Source organism: Trematomus bernacchii, unplaced genomic scaffold (genome assembly GCF_902827165.1).
Source record: "Trematomus bernacchii unplaced genomic scaffold, fTreBer1.1, whole genome shotgun sequence".
NCBI lineage: Eukaryota > Metazoa > Chordata > Actinopteri > Perciformes > Nototheniidae > Trematomus > Trematomus bernacchii.
In genome coordinates this window covers 3,186,836-3,200,756 of record NW_022987689.1, presented here as the reverse complement: position 1 = coordinate 3,200,756, position 13,921 = coordinate 3,186,836, and the positions used below count along the sequence as shown (strand labels likewise).

Sequence of the window (13,921 nt, the reverse complement as noted above, 5' to 3'; positions counted from 1 at the left end):
ATATATTTATTTGCAAAAACAGAAATCTCTGTAACTTACTCCATGTTTGTTTGACTGTTTAATCCAGGCATTATCAATCAAACTGGTGTTGGTTCATCCAAGACATAAGAATGATGTGTAGCCTATCTGTTTTTGCTATTGAACTCTTATTATGTTGGTGTCACAACCGAGACACAGTCAGACACAACTGAGTTTTGACTCTTCTTTACTTGTGCTACAATTACACTGCATTTTAGCATTTAAAATGAACCTGTACAATTTACCAAGGTGGCTGCAGATAAGCAAAACTTTAGTTTCAAAGTTTGAATATGACACAATTTCAACAGTAAAATAAGCACCTGTTTCATCATTATCAATTTAACAATAAAATTGTCTAGACGTTCTGATATGTAGTTATGTATTTTAACAGCTAGAAGAATAGATAATGATTTGCTCTTTATGACCTTACATAGTGTTAAAGTGTGAATAACCATTGCATATACGGATAGACATCAGCCTTCCTTTTTTCTCACAGAGTAGTCAGCATGGGCTAAGAGAGATGTTGGTTCCACCTCAGTCCATGTTAACAACTGCGTCTATACTCGCCACACCCCTCTAATGGCCTGTTGTTATGTAAGGGAGTGGGATGTATAAGGAAGAGTGCTGAAGCTGCTCCCGAGCCTGACTCAATATGCCCTGCAGGGTTGCACAATTTTAGGCCAGAACTGTTCATCAAACATTATCTTTGGCACAATGAAATGGAGCTCTAGAGAATTACTCCAATGGAGCCCATACAATCAAGGTTGTCATTTAAAGGCTAAACATTAATAATGGTAATCATTTTATGACAGAGGAGCTCCTTTGTTCATTTTAGCAAACGGTATACTGTGCACTTGTGTCTTTGTTCATGCTTGTTGTATGCAGACTCTGTGGAGCTGTGCATGCACATGTCTCTGACTCACTCTTACAATGGGGTTATTACCAGTTACAGAGCAAGCATGGCACACCCGTCAGAGTCCATTGTGCTCATGAAATAGTTTCTTTTTTTTTTTACAAAAGAAATCAAGATTTTGTAATGAAAAGTCACTTCTTTCTGTAACTTAGAAAAAGATGGGGATGCCCTTTGTTTGGGATTACTTACATCCCCTTTCTTTGATTTACCTTTCAGCCCCGAATCCACCGGTCCCACCCACAGTGGACAGAGAAGTCGGTGACACTACCATGAGGTGAAGAGAGACAAGAGGAGGGGGCTGCTTGGGTAATGCTGGGAGGCTCTAATAAAATGTAATCCTATTATATGGTTCCCACTAGAGGGCAACAATAATAAAGGTTTCCCTAATAACACGAGCAGACCAAACTCAAATGGAAAACAGCTCCTCCGGTCAAGTCCCACACTTGTACATATATCCTCTCATTAACCCAATTGCTGTTGGGCCACATTACACCGACAGGCCTTCGAGATTTAGCTGTGATGGCGAGGCAAGAGTTAAGTCAAACAAATGTGTTTCATCAAACTGCAGTTTGGGCTTCTCTGCATAAAGGAATTGAAGGGGGGAGGAGGAGTGAGGGAATGTGTGCGGGTGGGAAGTTGGAAGGAGGCCCCGAGGAAACCAATCAGAGCTTATCCACCCGCCCCTCCTGAGTCAAAGCCACCGGGGTCTCAGGTGTGTGTTACATGAGCTAATACCTTCCAAACTTGATTGTTTGTGTTAGAGTAATCAGAGTTTGGCAAATTACAATTTTGGAAATGATAGTCCTATCATTGGGGAACAAAATCACGGTACAATAGAGGAACACCACAAACTTGAAATAAGACTTGATAGTTTAGCAAACTTACAAATGATGAGGAAGTTTAATATTTCCTCGTGGGCCTGAGCTAAATGAAATATGTCTTAGTAGTAAAGTTACAAAAAGCTGGAATTTTATCATATCAGCTTCTTTACGAGCTGTTTCGAAGTGACTTTCTTTCACTAATATTAACAAGAAATGGCAATATCCCTACTGGAAAAAGACACAAACTCTCATATTTATATAATTTGATAATGTAATGAATGAGTTATTCCACTTTCTAGCTATCTTGCATAAATGCAGTGAAATATTTATCATAAGTGACAAGGTGAGTGAGAATATCAATCATATTCTCGAGACAGCTTGAGTTATTAAGTGAGCAATGTAATAGTATTACAAAACCCAGAATAACAAAGTTATTTATCTCTCTTTCTGTGTGTGTGTGTGTGTGTGTGTGTGTGTGTGTGTGTGTGTGTGTGTGTGTGTGTGTGTGTGTGTGTGTGTGTGTGTGTGTGTGTGTGTGTGTGTGTGGTGTGTGTGTGTGTGTGTGTGTGTGTGTGTGTGTGTGTGTGTGTGTGTGTGTGTGTGTGTTGTGTGTGTGTGTGTGTGTGTGTGTGTGTGTGTGTGTGTGTGTGTGTGTGTGTGTGTGTGTGTGTGTGTGTGTGTGTGTGTGTGTGTGTGTGTGTTTACGTGTCTGACAGCATCAGACAGAGAGAGAGAGAGAGAGTGTCGCATGCCTTCCTGTTCCTGTACCACCCTCCAACCCCAGAGCCGCAGACTCAAGGCAGTTTCCAGAATCAAACAATTTCACGCAGCTACTGGAGGAGGAAATGAACTGAGCCCAGAGCAATAATAAAATTATACAAATGTTATTACAGACTCGCCTGCTACTGTCCTACTTTAATTCAAATTTGGGCACTGCAGGCGGTGCTGGTGGCAGAGACCTTCCTGAATAAATCAACATTAGCTTACGTCTAAATTATTAAGGAAGTGGGAGACTTTCTTGTTTATAGTATGAATTATTAAACAAGTGTTTAACGCTGTTTTTCTTCATGAATCCCCAAATATTAATTGCTAATGATCTTTAAGGTGTGTGTTTTATCTTTTCCCCCTTCTGTTGTATGCTGGGAATTGAAAATCTGAATTTTCAAGTCACAAGAAATCTGCTATTAGTTAGATAAGCATGAGATGCACTTCAAGATATACTTTGCTGGCATCTGTAAGATGTGCAAATGAAGCCCAAGTCATAACAATAATCCCATCATATAGGCATTGTTGGTATTTGCAATGACTGTGAATGTAGATTTATGAATTATGGAGGCAGCAACTGTGAAGGCTGTCCATGGATTATCAGTTTTCTGCTCAACCTCTCACTGATAAGCCACAATGTTAACAAACGGACAGCTTAAAAAAGTGATGGTCTATCATTTGCTGTCACATTTGATTTGCCTTGTACTAATTGACATGTCTGCAGCAAGCCTTTGGACGTTTGTCACAGAGAGGACATTTTTCTAATAACATTTTGGGATATGATTGGCACTTTGCTCGTTTATGCAAGAATATGAAAATGCATTACATGGAATTTCACCAATGTCTATCTCTGTATGAACACAGACGCATACAAATATTTGTGTTCTCAGTCACTAATATGACATTCAGAACAAAACCTAATTTCAAATCCAACAGGGACTGCTCTCCTCACCTGCCTTCCCTTATTTTAATCTTCAGATGAGCACAGGCTAATAAATCAAAACAGAGTGAGCCCATTCACCATCCTCTGTCCCAAGAGGAAATAGTTAATGCATGAAGCATCAGATTTATGTACTCATTTATTTGGGCTATAAAGATGATTAAAGGGAGCTGAGAGGTTGTTGGCCTTGAGCCTTGAGCGATATAAGCAGCTTGCCTGCAGGTAAAGGACAGTGCTGCGTAGAAACACAGTGATGTCCATTTTTAACCCCAGTAGGCTGTGAAGAACAGAATTTGTTAACAGAAACAATCTCACACCACTATTATTCAAGAGTTAAATCTGTGAAAAACAGTCAGGATCCATTTCAAGTCAAAAAAGGGTCAACATTTCTAAGATGTCCAAGGTTGAGTTAAAAACGATTTCACTATGAGTTTGGGCTTCAATTGAAGTACTGGGGTAATGTTATAGTGCAACACGTATCATTTCTGTGTAGTTCTGAATAAAAAACGTTGACAATTTCAAATGAAATGTGGCTAAGACTTAAGAATACAACTGACTTATGTCTTCCCATGGTTGCAGTGAGACCTGTACATCCAAGGCTCTTGGGTGCCCTCCCCTGGAGAAATACAAATAGGAACATTATTGCAGAGCAGGTGGTTCACACTGTGGCCAGTAGGTGATGCTGTTGTCACACAAAAAGACTGCACTTACATAGGGAGAAAGGTGAAATAGGGGAAGTGAGTCCATGTCGGAGTAAAAAAAATGTTGATTCAGTATCTGAAATGTACTGGCGTTGTGGCCTAGAAAACTCAATATAGTTGCAGCATGTAGACAACACCAGTTGATGCAGTAGGGTCAGTGAAGCTGATCATTTCCTCTACATTACAGACAAATAAATTGAATTGCACCTGTTCTTTCAGAAAAGGAAATAAACCTCAGACAAAACAGATTGCTCCTATTTCGGATCACAAAGTGGTATCATTTCCTGTGCTATCTGCTGATGGAATGAGATTACATGAAGCTATTCTCAGAGACTTAACTCACAAGGATCACACATCCTGGACATTTATCTGGCCATAGGGAGACATCATCTAAGGTAGATGAGCCAATCCATCATTGATCTGAACATTTCCGCTCCCCAGTGCCCAGCTCCTACGATCAGCAACAAGTAGCTCAGGTGAAAAGCCTTTTGGGGATGGTCACTAGATTTATTTTTGATTGTAAGGAAGATGTATTTCTACAACTATCCTGTTTACATAACCCCAAAAGTGATCATTAATGATATGACGAGGAGATAAACAAAAGGAACTTTATTAATACTACTTAAGATCTTTTACGTATTCTAGCAAGTGTGTGAGCTTAAAACAAGAACCTAGCTAAACGCAAAATCATAAAGACATCAGACAAACATCTCAATAACAAGTTAAAACTTGTGTTTGAAATAAAGTGAAATGTGATATGTGCTAAAAGGAAGATGATCTAGGTCTATAAAATAACAACAGCTAACAATCACATTTTTTACGATATTGAAAAAATAAAATCATCATGTAGCAATAATCATAATAAACATCAAAAATTGTTTCTATGTCCATGCACTACTTCTTTCCCCTGACTAATGCACTGAAAATAGAGAGCACTGTAATAAAACCCCTGGTAATAAAGTTTGTCAGAACTGCTTACGTTGCTTGGGACCTGTAATGTGCTTAATGATTAGAAGAAAATGCTCTCCTGTTATTAAATATAAAGTACATGGACCAAATGTGACACTAATCCAAAAATAACAAGCCTGCATTTTCTTCTTCACTTCTCCAATTCAGCGTGATGACCCCACATAATTGGTTGACCTCACACATATTTCTCTTCCACAATGTATTGCGGACCGTCTTTCTGCAGCGTTCAATGTGCGCCACATGCCAACACCGCTACAAAAAATCATTAAAGGAGGGCTTCAGGAGGAGTATTGAACAGTTTGTAGATGTTTGTGGGATTGAGCCATAACATCATATTCGTTTTATGACAATGAGAGTAATTTAGACTTGCTGTAAGGCCTCATGGACAGAAATTATTTTCTGCTTTGTAGGGGGACAAGCTCAAGATGGATCCTCCAAAGTTTGATTGTCATTGTGCTCTACAGATTGGTCTCCATTTCCAGTGCACGTGATAGTCATACTGAAGACAGCACTTCTCCCGTCGAGTCCAGGAAAGGATCCTTTTTCTCAGATTTCTCCAGATCAATAGTGTGGATAGATCCCGGCTTGATGGCAATGTCCTCTGTCTCCACCTCCCTGTATATTCCTGACGGGTCCTTCTGGAAGACCTGCTTCAGCCTCTTCTTCGTCTCAGGGTCAGGGCAGTACAGGTACTCATACAGGCCAGCAGCAAGTATGGCACCCAGTATGGGTCCCACCCAGTACACCTGCAATAACAAACACCTCAATTAGCCAGCTGTTACATTTCTACCCATGGGAGATTATTTATTAAAATCTATAAAAAGCGACACTGGTATCGCTATTAAAACTGCTTTCGATACGCTACAGATTTGGAAAAACAGGGTCAACCTGCATAAGAAGCAGGTAGATCAGTGTCTGCAGCTTCCTACATTTGCCTCCAAGAAAGGACACTTCTGAATATGATACCAGCCACAGTGACAGTTACTGCCAGTGTTAAACCCCAGCACATCTCCTTACACACACACACACACACACACACACACACACACACACACACACACACACACACACACACACACACACACACACACACACACACACACACACACACACACACACACACACACACACACACACACACACACACATCATTGACACCATGTTGCCTGAAAATAGCTCAGTGGAAATAATTGCCAGGATACAAAAATTCAGCGCTAACTATTTTACACCTCTTTCAGTGACATCTCATTATGTAGCTGGAGGATGAAAATGCTGTAAGTTTGTGAGATTTGTTGGCACTTTCTTCATTAGGTGAAGTCAAATATTAAAGGGCCATATGTTCAATTTTTTCAAGATTTTCTCTTTGCATTCGATGATATAAGTGTAATACCATTCTTTGATTATATTTTTAGGTGACAACTGTTTTTACTGTTCTGGCAATGGTGCTGGAAATGCGACCTTACCAGGTTTCAACATTGCGAGCCTACTGTAGAGCTTACTCTCTGCAGGTCATCATCATTTTATACTCTCAATAATTTAAGAGCATTTTGACATGTTACCATGGCATAAAATTAGCAGTGAACTGATATATTATACTTGAGTAACATTGAATAAATGACAAGCCAAACTTACGCAGACACTATCTGGGTACATTTCGCCATGCAAACTCCTAGACGAAATATAATCCTTTTAAGCAAGTATCTCTTACCCAGTGGTTCTCAAAGTTAAGAGTGACCAGTGCAGGCGCGAAAGATCGAGCAGGGTTCATGCTGGCTCCTGTAAAAGGGATCTAGAAGACACATAACAGCATTGGTTTAAGTGCAATTGATCAAACATCATAACATTATCAGATATTTCTTTGGGTATGATGCTGTGCTACTTTGACTTACAGAACATGTCTATTACTGCAAAATATATGTAACACAGGACAGTATTCTGTATGTATGTATATATGTATTTGCTAAACAGACCCGGGCAGAAATCCGTAGAGCAGTGCAAGAGATAACATCTATTTCCCTGTGCATTCATTTGCTCTGCAGGGTTCAGGGAGCCCCCAGAGATTGGTTGCTATGCGATGGCAGCCTCCAATAAAGATGTGCACGTGGGTGTGAATCAGCGAGAAGCGTACAATATCACACAAAGAAGAAGAGATGCTTTGATGCGCCTGCTCTTTCTCAAGAAGCATCTTGCTCCAGCTTTCAACACATGCTAAAGAGGCTTGCACTTGTAACTAGTCTTGTATTCTTTAAAGTGGTGTGATGAATTTGTTTTTCAGATGAATCTTTGAATCATTTTTCCAGGATTTGGAGCACAGGATGTGTCAGCTGATAGTAGATGTGGTTGCATAAAATGTCTAAGTTTGGTGTATTGTAGGTTTTAATATAATTGTAGGAATTTTGGGTAAGTACTTCAGGGTTTCTATGTAATTTAGATGCTGGAGGTATAAGAATTTTCGAACATAACAATAGGGTAAGAGGCCAAATATGAACTTATATAACAATCACTGCAACAGTAGAAATATTCACCTTTCCTTCTTACCTCATTCAAGATTTCTTATCTGACTGACTGGAAGGTACTTACTGCAAATAAGTGACCGATAGCTACAGCAAAGCCAATGGAAAGGCTAGCAGAGCCTCCGAGGTCTGAGCGTTTAGGGTCACAGGTGGCGAACACAGTGAAGACCAGCTCGAATGTGATTAGGAGCTCCACAAGAAGAGCGTGTCCCAATGAGATGTTGGGGTTCACCTTGGAAACAGAACATTTACCTCATGAACTTTAACTGTAAAGTTATACACACATAAATAGAAATGGTCATGTTCTTACCGAGGTCACACCGAAGGACCCTCTGACAGCAGCAGGTGTGACTAGGTAGAGGATCGCAGCTCCTGTGACACCCCCGAGGCACTGAGCCAGCACATAGAATAACGCCTTGGCCAGGCTCAGCTTTCTAGTAACAACCATCGCTGCTGTGACCGCGGGGTTAATGTGTCCGCCACTTATATGACCAAAACATTGCACCATAGTGGCGATGCTCAGGCCAAAGCACAGGGAGATAAGGACTAGGTCAGCCGGGGGAGGCTTCTCCTCCCCTGCAGCCCAGTTAATGGTGGAGCCCAGACCGAGAAGGACAAAGATGAGAGTGGCCAGGTATTCTCCAGACACAGCCCTCCAGAAGTCCTTGGTCCAGATCCCTTTAAATGCCACCATTATGCTCTGACAGTTACACCAGGACAGGAACCTCCTGGCGAAAAGAATAATGAGCAAAATGATTAACCTACTTATGTATTCCTGGTGTGTGCATTTGGCTGGAAATGTACTGAACCCTATCAGCATGGCTGCCTCTGGGCACAACATTTATAACTCCACTTGGGATATAAGCTAGTGACTTTCCATCACAAAATGCCATACAAAGCATTCTTTAAACATTGTGTACAGGGGCAAATTATCGCACTTACAGTCAAAGCATACACTGTTTAATTGCTGTCAATCATTGAACTTTAACCAGGATGGATGATACTGTACATTTACATTTTTCACTATCAAGGATAAGGAGAACGTCATAAGCATACATTTGTGCATCTGCTCGGTTAATGTACATTCAGATAATTGTTTAACACACAATGAAATATCAGCATACCTCCAAGGCAAAAAAGTTTGATATATTCAGTCATTTGTTTTCCCAGGTCAAAAGGCTAAAACTTACCCAATGCAATTTGTTCCCACTCTCTCTGTCCTGTATGTGTGTGCTGTGTGCTCTGTCATAAATCCTGGTGAGTTATTCAAGCAGCCGAGACATCTTTCCCTTGATCACATCTGAAAGTTGAAATGGTTGTGTGACCCTGTAGTACTTACAGAAAAGCAGCAGGCTGTGTGAGAGCAGGATTGGAGAAGAGAGCAGGTCTGTCAGATGAACATGATCCACACATTGTGCCCCGGGATTGAATCCAGCAGCTTTATTAAGTTACTAGCAGGGCATCACCTCACGGGAATTAAACAGCCTGCACAGGGGGAGGAGCCGTGAGATCTGCTTGCTGTGCAAACAGTTTCACAGTTGCACAAAGTGAGACCGCATAGTAACTCAGTCAGCCTCAGCATCTGAGTCATATCAGAGCTTAGATAACACACTGGAGCATGCACAATATTATTTACAAAACCACTGCACAACTCCACATTAAATTATTATGTGGTCATTTAATAGACTTGTTAACTATCTTATCTTATATTATATTACTTACCCCATTCAAAAATGATTATCCTAGTGCACTTTTAGAAGATACAAGAGGATATTATAGAAGATGCAACATACCTTGTGTTAGTATCAGCGGAAATCTCAGCAACTATTCAAGTACAATTATTAACTGTATGATGTTATGCTACTAACATTTATTATTTTTAGATATATTTACAGTACAAACACATATAACCACAACATATCATCATTACAAATTATGAGGCATTGTAATAAAGTTGTTCCAGCTTAACCTGCTGCATCATTAAAATGTAACCTGCATGTTAATTCTTCAAGAAATGACTTCTACGTGCAATAAGATATTGTATGCAACATAAACTTCTGAAAGAGATGATACTAAATAACATTTGTTTCACTCTTAATACTTAAATAACTTAATTATTGGTCAACATCACCTCATATTTGAAAAAGGAAAAAGTCACAGTCTTGTGTTTTGTGTAACGGCTTGGATCTTAGAATTCATGTCAACAAACTCCTGGTTTACCATCCAGGTTTGGAGAATGTGTAACAAGCCAAGAAGCCATAAACCGTTGAGTTGAGAAATAGGCAAATAAAATTCCACATTTCTATTTTATCTGGACCAAGTGGCTTCACACTAGCAAACACACATAGATGTATTTATTATTTGTTCAATGATTAGCTTCCAAAAGAAACATGGCCTAATAAGTATGTAAAAATAAACAAGTTATCTTTATGGTGAGGAAAAAGTTGTCCTTTGAAATCGTCATAGGATGATTTTTCATTAATTGCTAAGATTTATTAACTACTCCATAACAACAAAAATTATCAATGCATCACTCAAGATGAAGTCAAGACTCAAGAGGAAACCCAAGCTACTTTACATGACTAAAGTACCTTGCTCTTTTATTTGTCAGTTCAGGTTTAAAAGACGACAACTGGCAGCTACTTTTCAGGCTGAACGGTACATACTGATGTGTTTATTATTTTGGTTGGTTATTCTGATAAACGTCATGCCACATCACATTATCATCTGCTTGTTATGGTAGTCCAGCTCTGGCAATATTGTGACATTCCTAACATAGTATTTGACTTGTGACTTGTTATGGTGCATCCTGTCAGAGCCATCGTTGTTAGCTTTAATAATCAGAGTTAGCATGCACTAAAAAATGTAAATGCAATCATGCCAGATCCCAATCTTAAATAAACTGGATGCAATTTGTCATGTAAACACTCTTTGCAACTAAAACATCTATGCTCATTCTGGCTTTTACTGGAGAATCTTAAACTATAAAATAATTAAGTGAAATATTTATCATCAATCGTCAATTTAATTGTCAGTCAGAGAGAGAAATTCTATGGCCAAAATCGATCAGCTTTGCTCTCTTTAGAGATGCTTGAGGTACTAAGGGAATACTTTTAAATGTAAAGCCAGTGACCCATGCAGCACATGTACAAGAAACACAATGCATATTTACTTTGTGTGACCAAACCTAATGATGCATTCAATGAAATCTGTAAGTGACCTTGCTCTGAAGGAACAGTCCCTGGAGTTTTCATGCAGTAATTTGTTTCACGAGTTAATATTTGCCTTAAAAATCCTTCATGCGCCTTTGGGCCAACACAAGGCCAACACGAGCTATGTTCACCAACAAACAACAAGAAGGTCAAGAGGAAAGTGAAGGTGATTTTACATTTTTATATAATAAAAGGTGTGTTGGAAAGATAACTACTTGCACTTCTTATCTTAAAGTGGACCTATCATGCTATATTTGAATAATATAGTGTAGGAACATACCTATATAAGTCATATTTATACTTTTTTTTTTTCAAAATACCAAACAGATCATGCATTTTAGCCATGCCTCATTTTGCTCAATTTGACATTTTTTAGCTCTGTTTTTGCAAGGGCAGATTATGTGAGAACAGCACCATCTACAGGCCTGGCATATGTACTACAGCGTCTCCAGCGCTTTTGAACGGCAATGGCCGTGGCTGTCTCCTCCTGATTGGTGGAGTTGGCCCAATAGCCGTAGTGCCACTGTCCTGACGTCAGGACAGTGTTCAAATCTGGATCAGTTTTTATCAGATCCGTTGCAGCCCCTTTTTTAGAGATTTGGGTATGGAGGAAAATAGAGAGGGTTGTGTTTTCTGACACTTGGTGAGTTCCCTGGAACACCGGGGACACATATTCATATATAAAAGACGTACAAAAGTGCATTTTGCATGATAGGTCCCCTTTAAGCAAAATGCATTAAATGGGGTTTTCTTTTTGGAAATAATTGAATAGATTGAACATAAACTTCTTTATATTCCTTATTTTTAAGTCTTTTTTTCTTATCTGTCTTAACCATTGACGTGAATAAAATACAAATGTTTGCCCTACATGTGAGCAAAAGATAACACACATACACACACAGACACACACACACACACACACACACATAGCAAACGTTTAACATGTGTAGAATCTGAACTTTATTGAACATACTGTACATAAATGAATGATTTGTTGTGCTGCCAGTACTTAACCTTTGCTCTGAATACTTCACCTGCTCTCCTAGAGATGGCTATGTGGGTGGTAGACGTAAACCTCTAGAATTTCAACACGTAGAGGGGCTGTGAGGATATCATGAGTGCATACTGCAAACAACTGTGCATCACTATTAGAGTGACATGATCCTCCCTGTGATAGGAGTCGTCATTTTTTACATTTCAAGATGAGTTTTTTTAGTCTCTATACGGATGTAAAGGACATGGGAGGAAGATATATCGTCGTCACTTGTCAGTCTTAACCAATGCCAACTTGTATCCTCTTGCACATCCAGCAAAAGCAAGAGCAAAGGGCGGCACCGTTTTCATGTTAAGAGAATCTTATATTCTAACATCCGCTTTACGGGGCAACTTAAGGTTGGGGAAATATGAAGTTTTACTTTATGGAAATGAGGTATTCGAGGTCAAAAGTTCTCCTCCAATGTCAGTGCGACTAAGTTTTGACTTTTAATTAATAAAAGCAAACAACAGCATGGATAAGAGAGCAAGCAGTAGCACCTTATACTCACCATACAATTAGATACAACATGCACCATATGCATAATATCAGAATTATGCATGAGATCTGGTTTTATTTACAATGGTAAATATGGCCACTAGGCTTGCTCATTTTACATTGCAATTTAAATATGCACACTATACAAACATGCATATTAATGAACCACATTAGTAATTATAAAACAGTTTCTCAGTATCATGCAGAGTTCTTTTCCTTTATCCTGTTTCTATAGCTCCTCCAGGCGTCACACACATCAGAGGAGTCACTTCTTTACTAATTAAAAGCTTCCCTTAATTCTACAGACTTGCATGCATTTAAATTACACTTGAGTCAATTAGTGTTTGTTGATACAGTGCGATATCTGTTTGATCAGAGAGCTGTCCTCCAGATAAGGTTACGTTGTTTTAAGTTATTTGTTAAAGCGCAATTCTTAATTTTGGTAAGAGCGATCTGTAGCATTCGAATTCTGTGTTACAACCAATGCAATATAAGTGAGTTGAGAACAACATCAATTTGCTTCTGATCAACCAGAGTGTTTGTTCTTACCACTCAAATATGTAAAGAAGCTATCGTACAATTGAATCATGTGCATACATTCTAACACAGGGGTGTCAAACTCAAGGCCCTGGGGCCAAATCCGGCCCGTGACTTCATTTTCTGTGGCCCCACAAGAGCTTGCAAAGAATATTATATGTTTATTATACGGTTACATGATGATTTACAGAAGCACGTTGCCCATAAACTACATCTCCCACAATGCATCTCCTTTTTTTAAATGTTACTTTTTCTTTAAATGTCACTTCCTTTTTTTGATTTTGACTTTTTTTCCAGAATTTGGCTTATCTTTTAAAATCATTTTGTGACATGCACACTGAAGAGATTTGCAATTATTTGCCCCAGACTTCTGCTTTCAGACGTAGTTAATTATGAAGTTATTACCCTATCCAAATATAATACATTATTTTATATATATATTTATATATGTATTTTTATATAGTCTTAAAGTTACAAGGTCAAATCAGTGTAATTCAAAACACATATTTTTTTTAATAAATATTTCAGACTGCCACCGTGATTTACCAAAGGCAGCATAAGCAGAGTGTCTCTGGTAGAAAACATGTTTTCCTTGCTGAGTTAATACCGCCATGCTTCGTTAGACACAAGCTATCGCCTTTGTTAGCTCAGCACCGTGCCAAGTTTTCGACATGCCAGAGTGAAGAGAATCGCAACATTGTTATATAATCTATAGGCTTGACAAATCAGGGACCTCCTCTTGAAAGACAGGACATGTTAAAGGTTTGATTCTTATTGAAGTAAATTAACCAAGGGGGAATCTGCCCCCATGCTCGTTTAACCTTTGACACAGAGAGAAAAACAAGCTGTTAACTGTAAAATCTGGTAATCCTGCAATCATGCAAGAGGATGGCACAGTTAGCATGTGCACGCATCCAGCACACATGCAACCAGAATAGTTTACCAGGGATAGTGAAGATGATGTATTCTTACAAGCCACATAGATAAAACTTCCAGTGATT

The 13,921-nt window shown here is 39.1% G+C and overlaps 1 protein-coding gene across 3 annotated transcripts; it reads right to left on the bottom strand.

The window, feature by feature from the left end:
- Nucleotides 1-4,757: 4,757 nt before the first annotated feature.
- Nucleotides 4,758-9,256, bottom strand: LOC117488833 (aquaporin-4-like). 3 transcript variants are annotated; one of them, XM_034137969.1, is made up of 5 exons: nucleotides 8,831-9,256; nucleotides 7,951-8,368; nucleotides 7,708-7,872; nucleotides 6,836-6,916; nucleotides 4,758-5,873 (listed from the first exon to the last, which is right to left on the bottom strand). In XM_034137969.1, the coding sequence occupies exons 1-5, from the start codon at nucleotides 8,887-8,889 to the stop codon at nucleotides 5,622-5,624; spliced, it is 975 nt and encodes a 324-aa protein (XP_033993860.1). In that variant the 5' UTR covers nucleotides 8,890-9,256; the 3' UTR covers nucleotides 4,758-5,621. The 3 variants fall into 3 exon arrangements, with proteins under 3 accessions (XP_033993860.1, XP_033993859.1, XP_033993856.1); XM_034137968.1 differs by having other exon boundaries at nucleotides 8,980-9,256; XM_034137965.1 differs by lacking the exon at nucleotides 8,831-9,256 and having other exon boundaries at nucleotides 7,951-8,503.
- Between the last annotated feature and the right edge of the window lie 4,665 nt (nucleotides 9,257-13,921).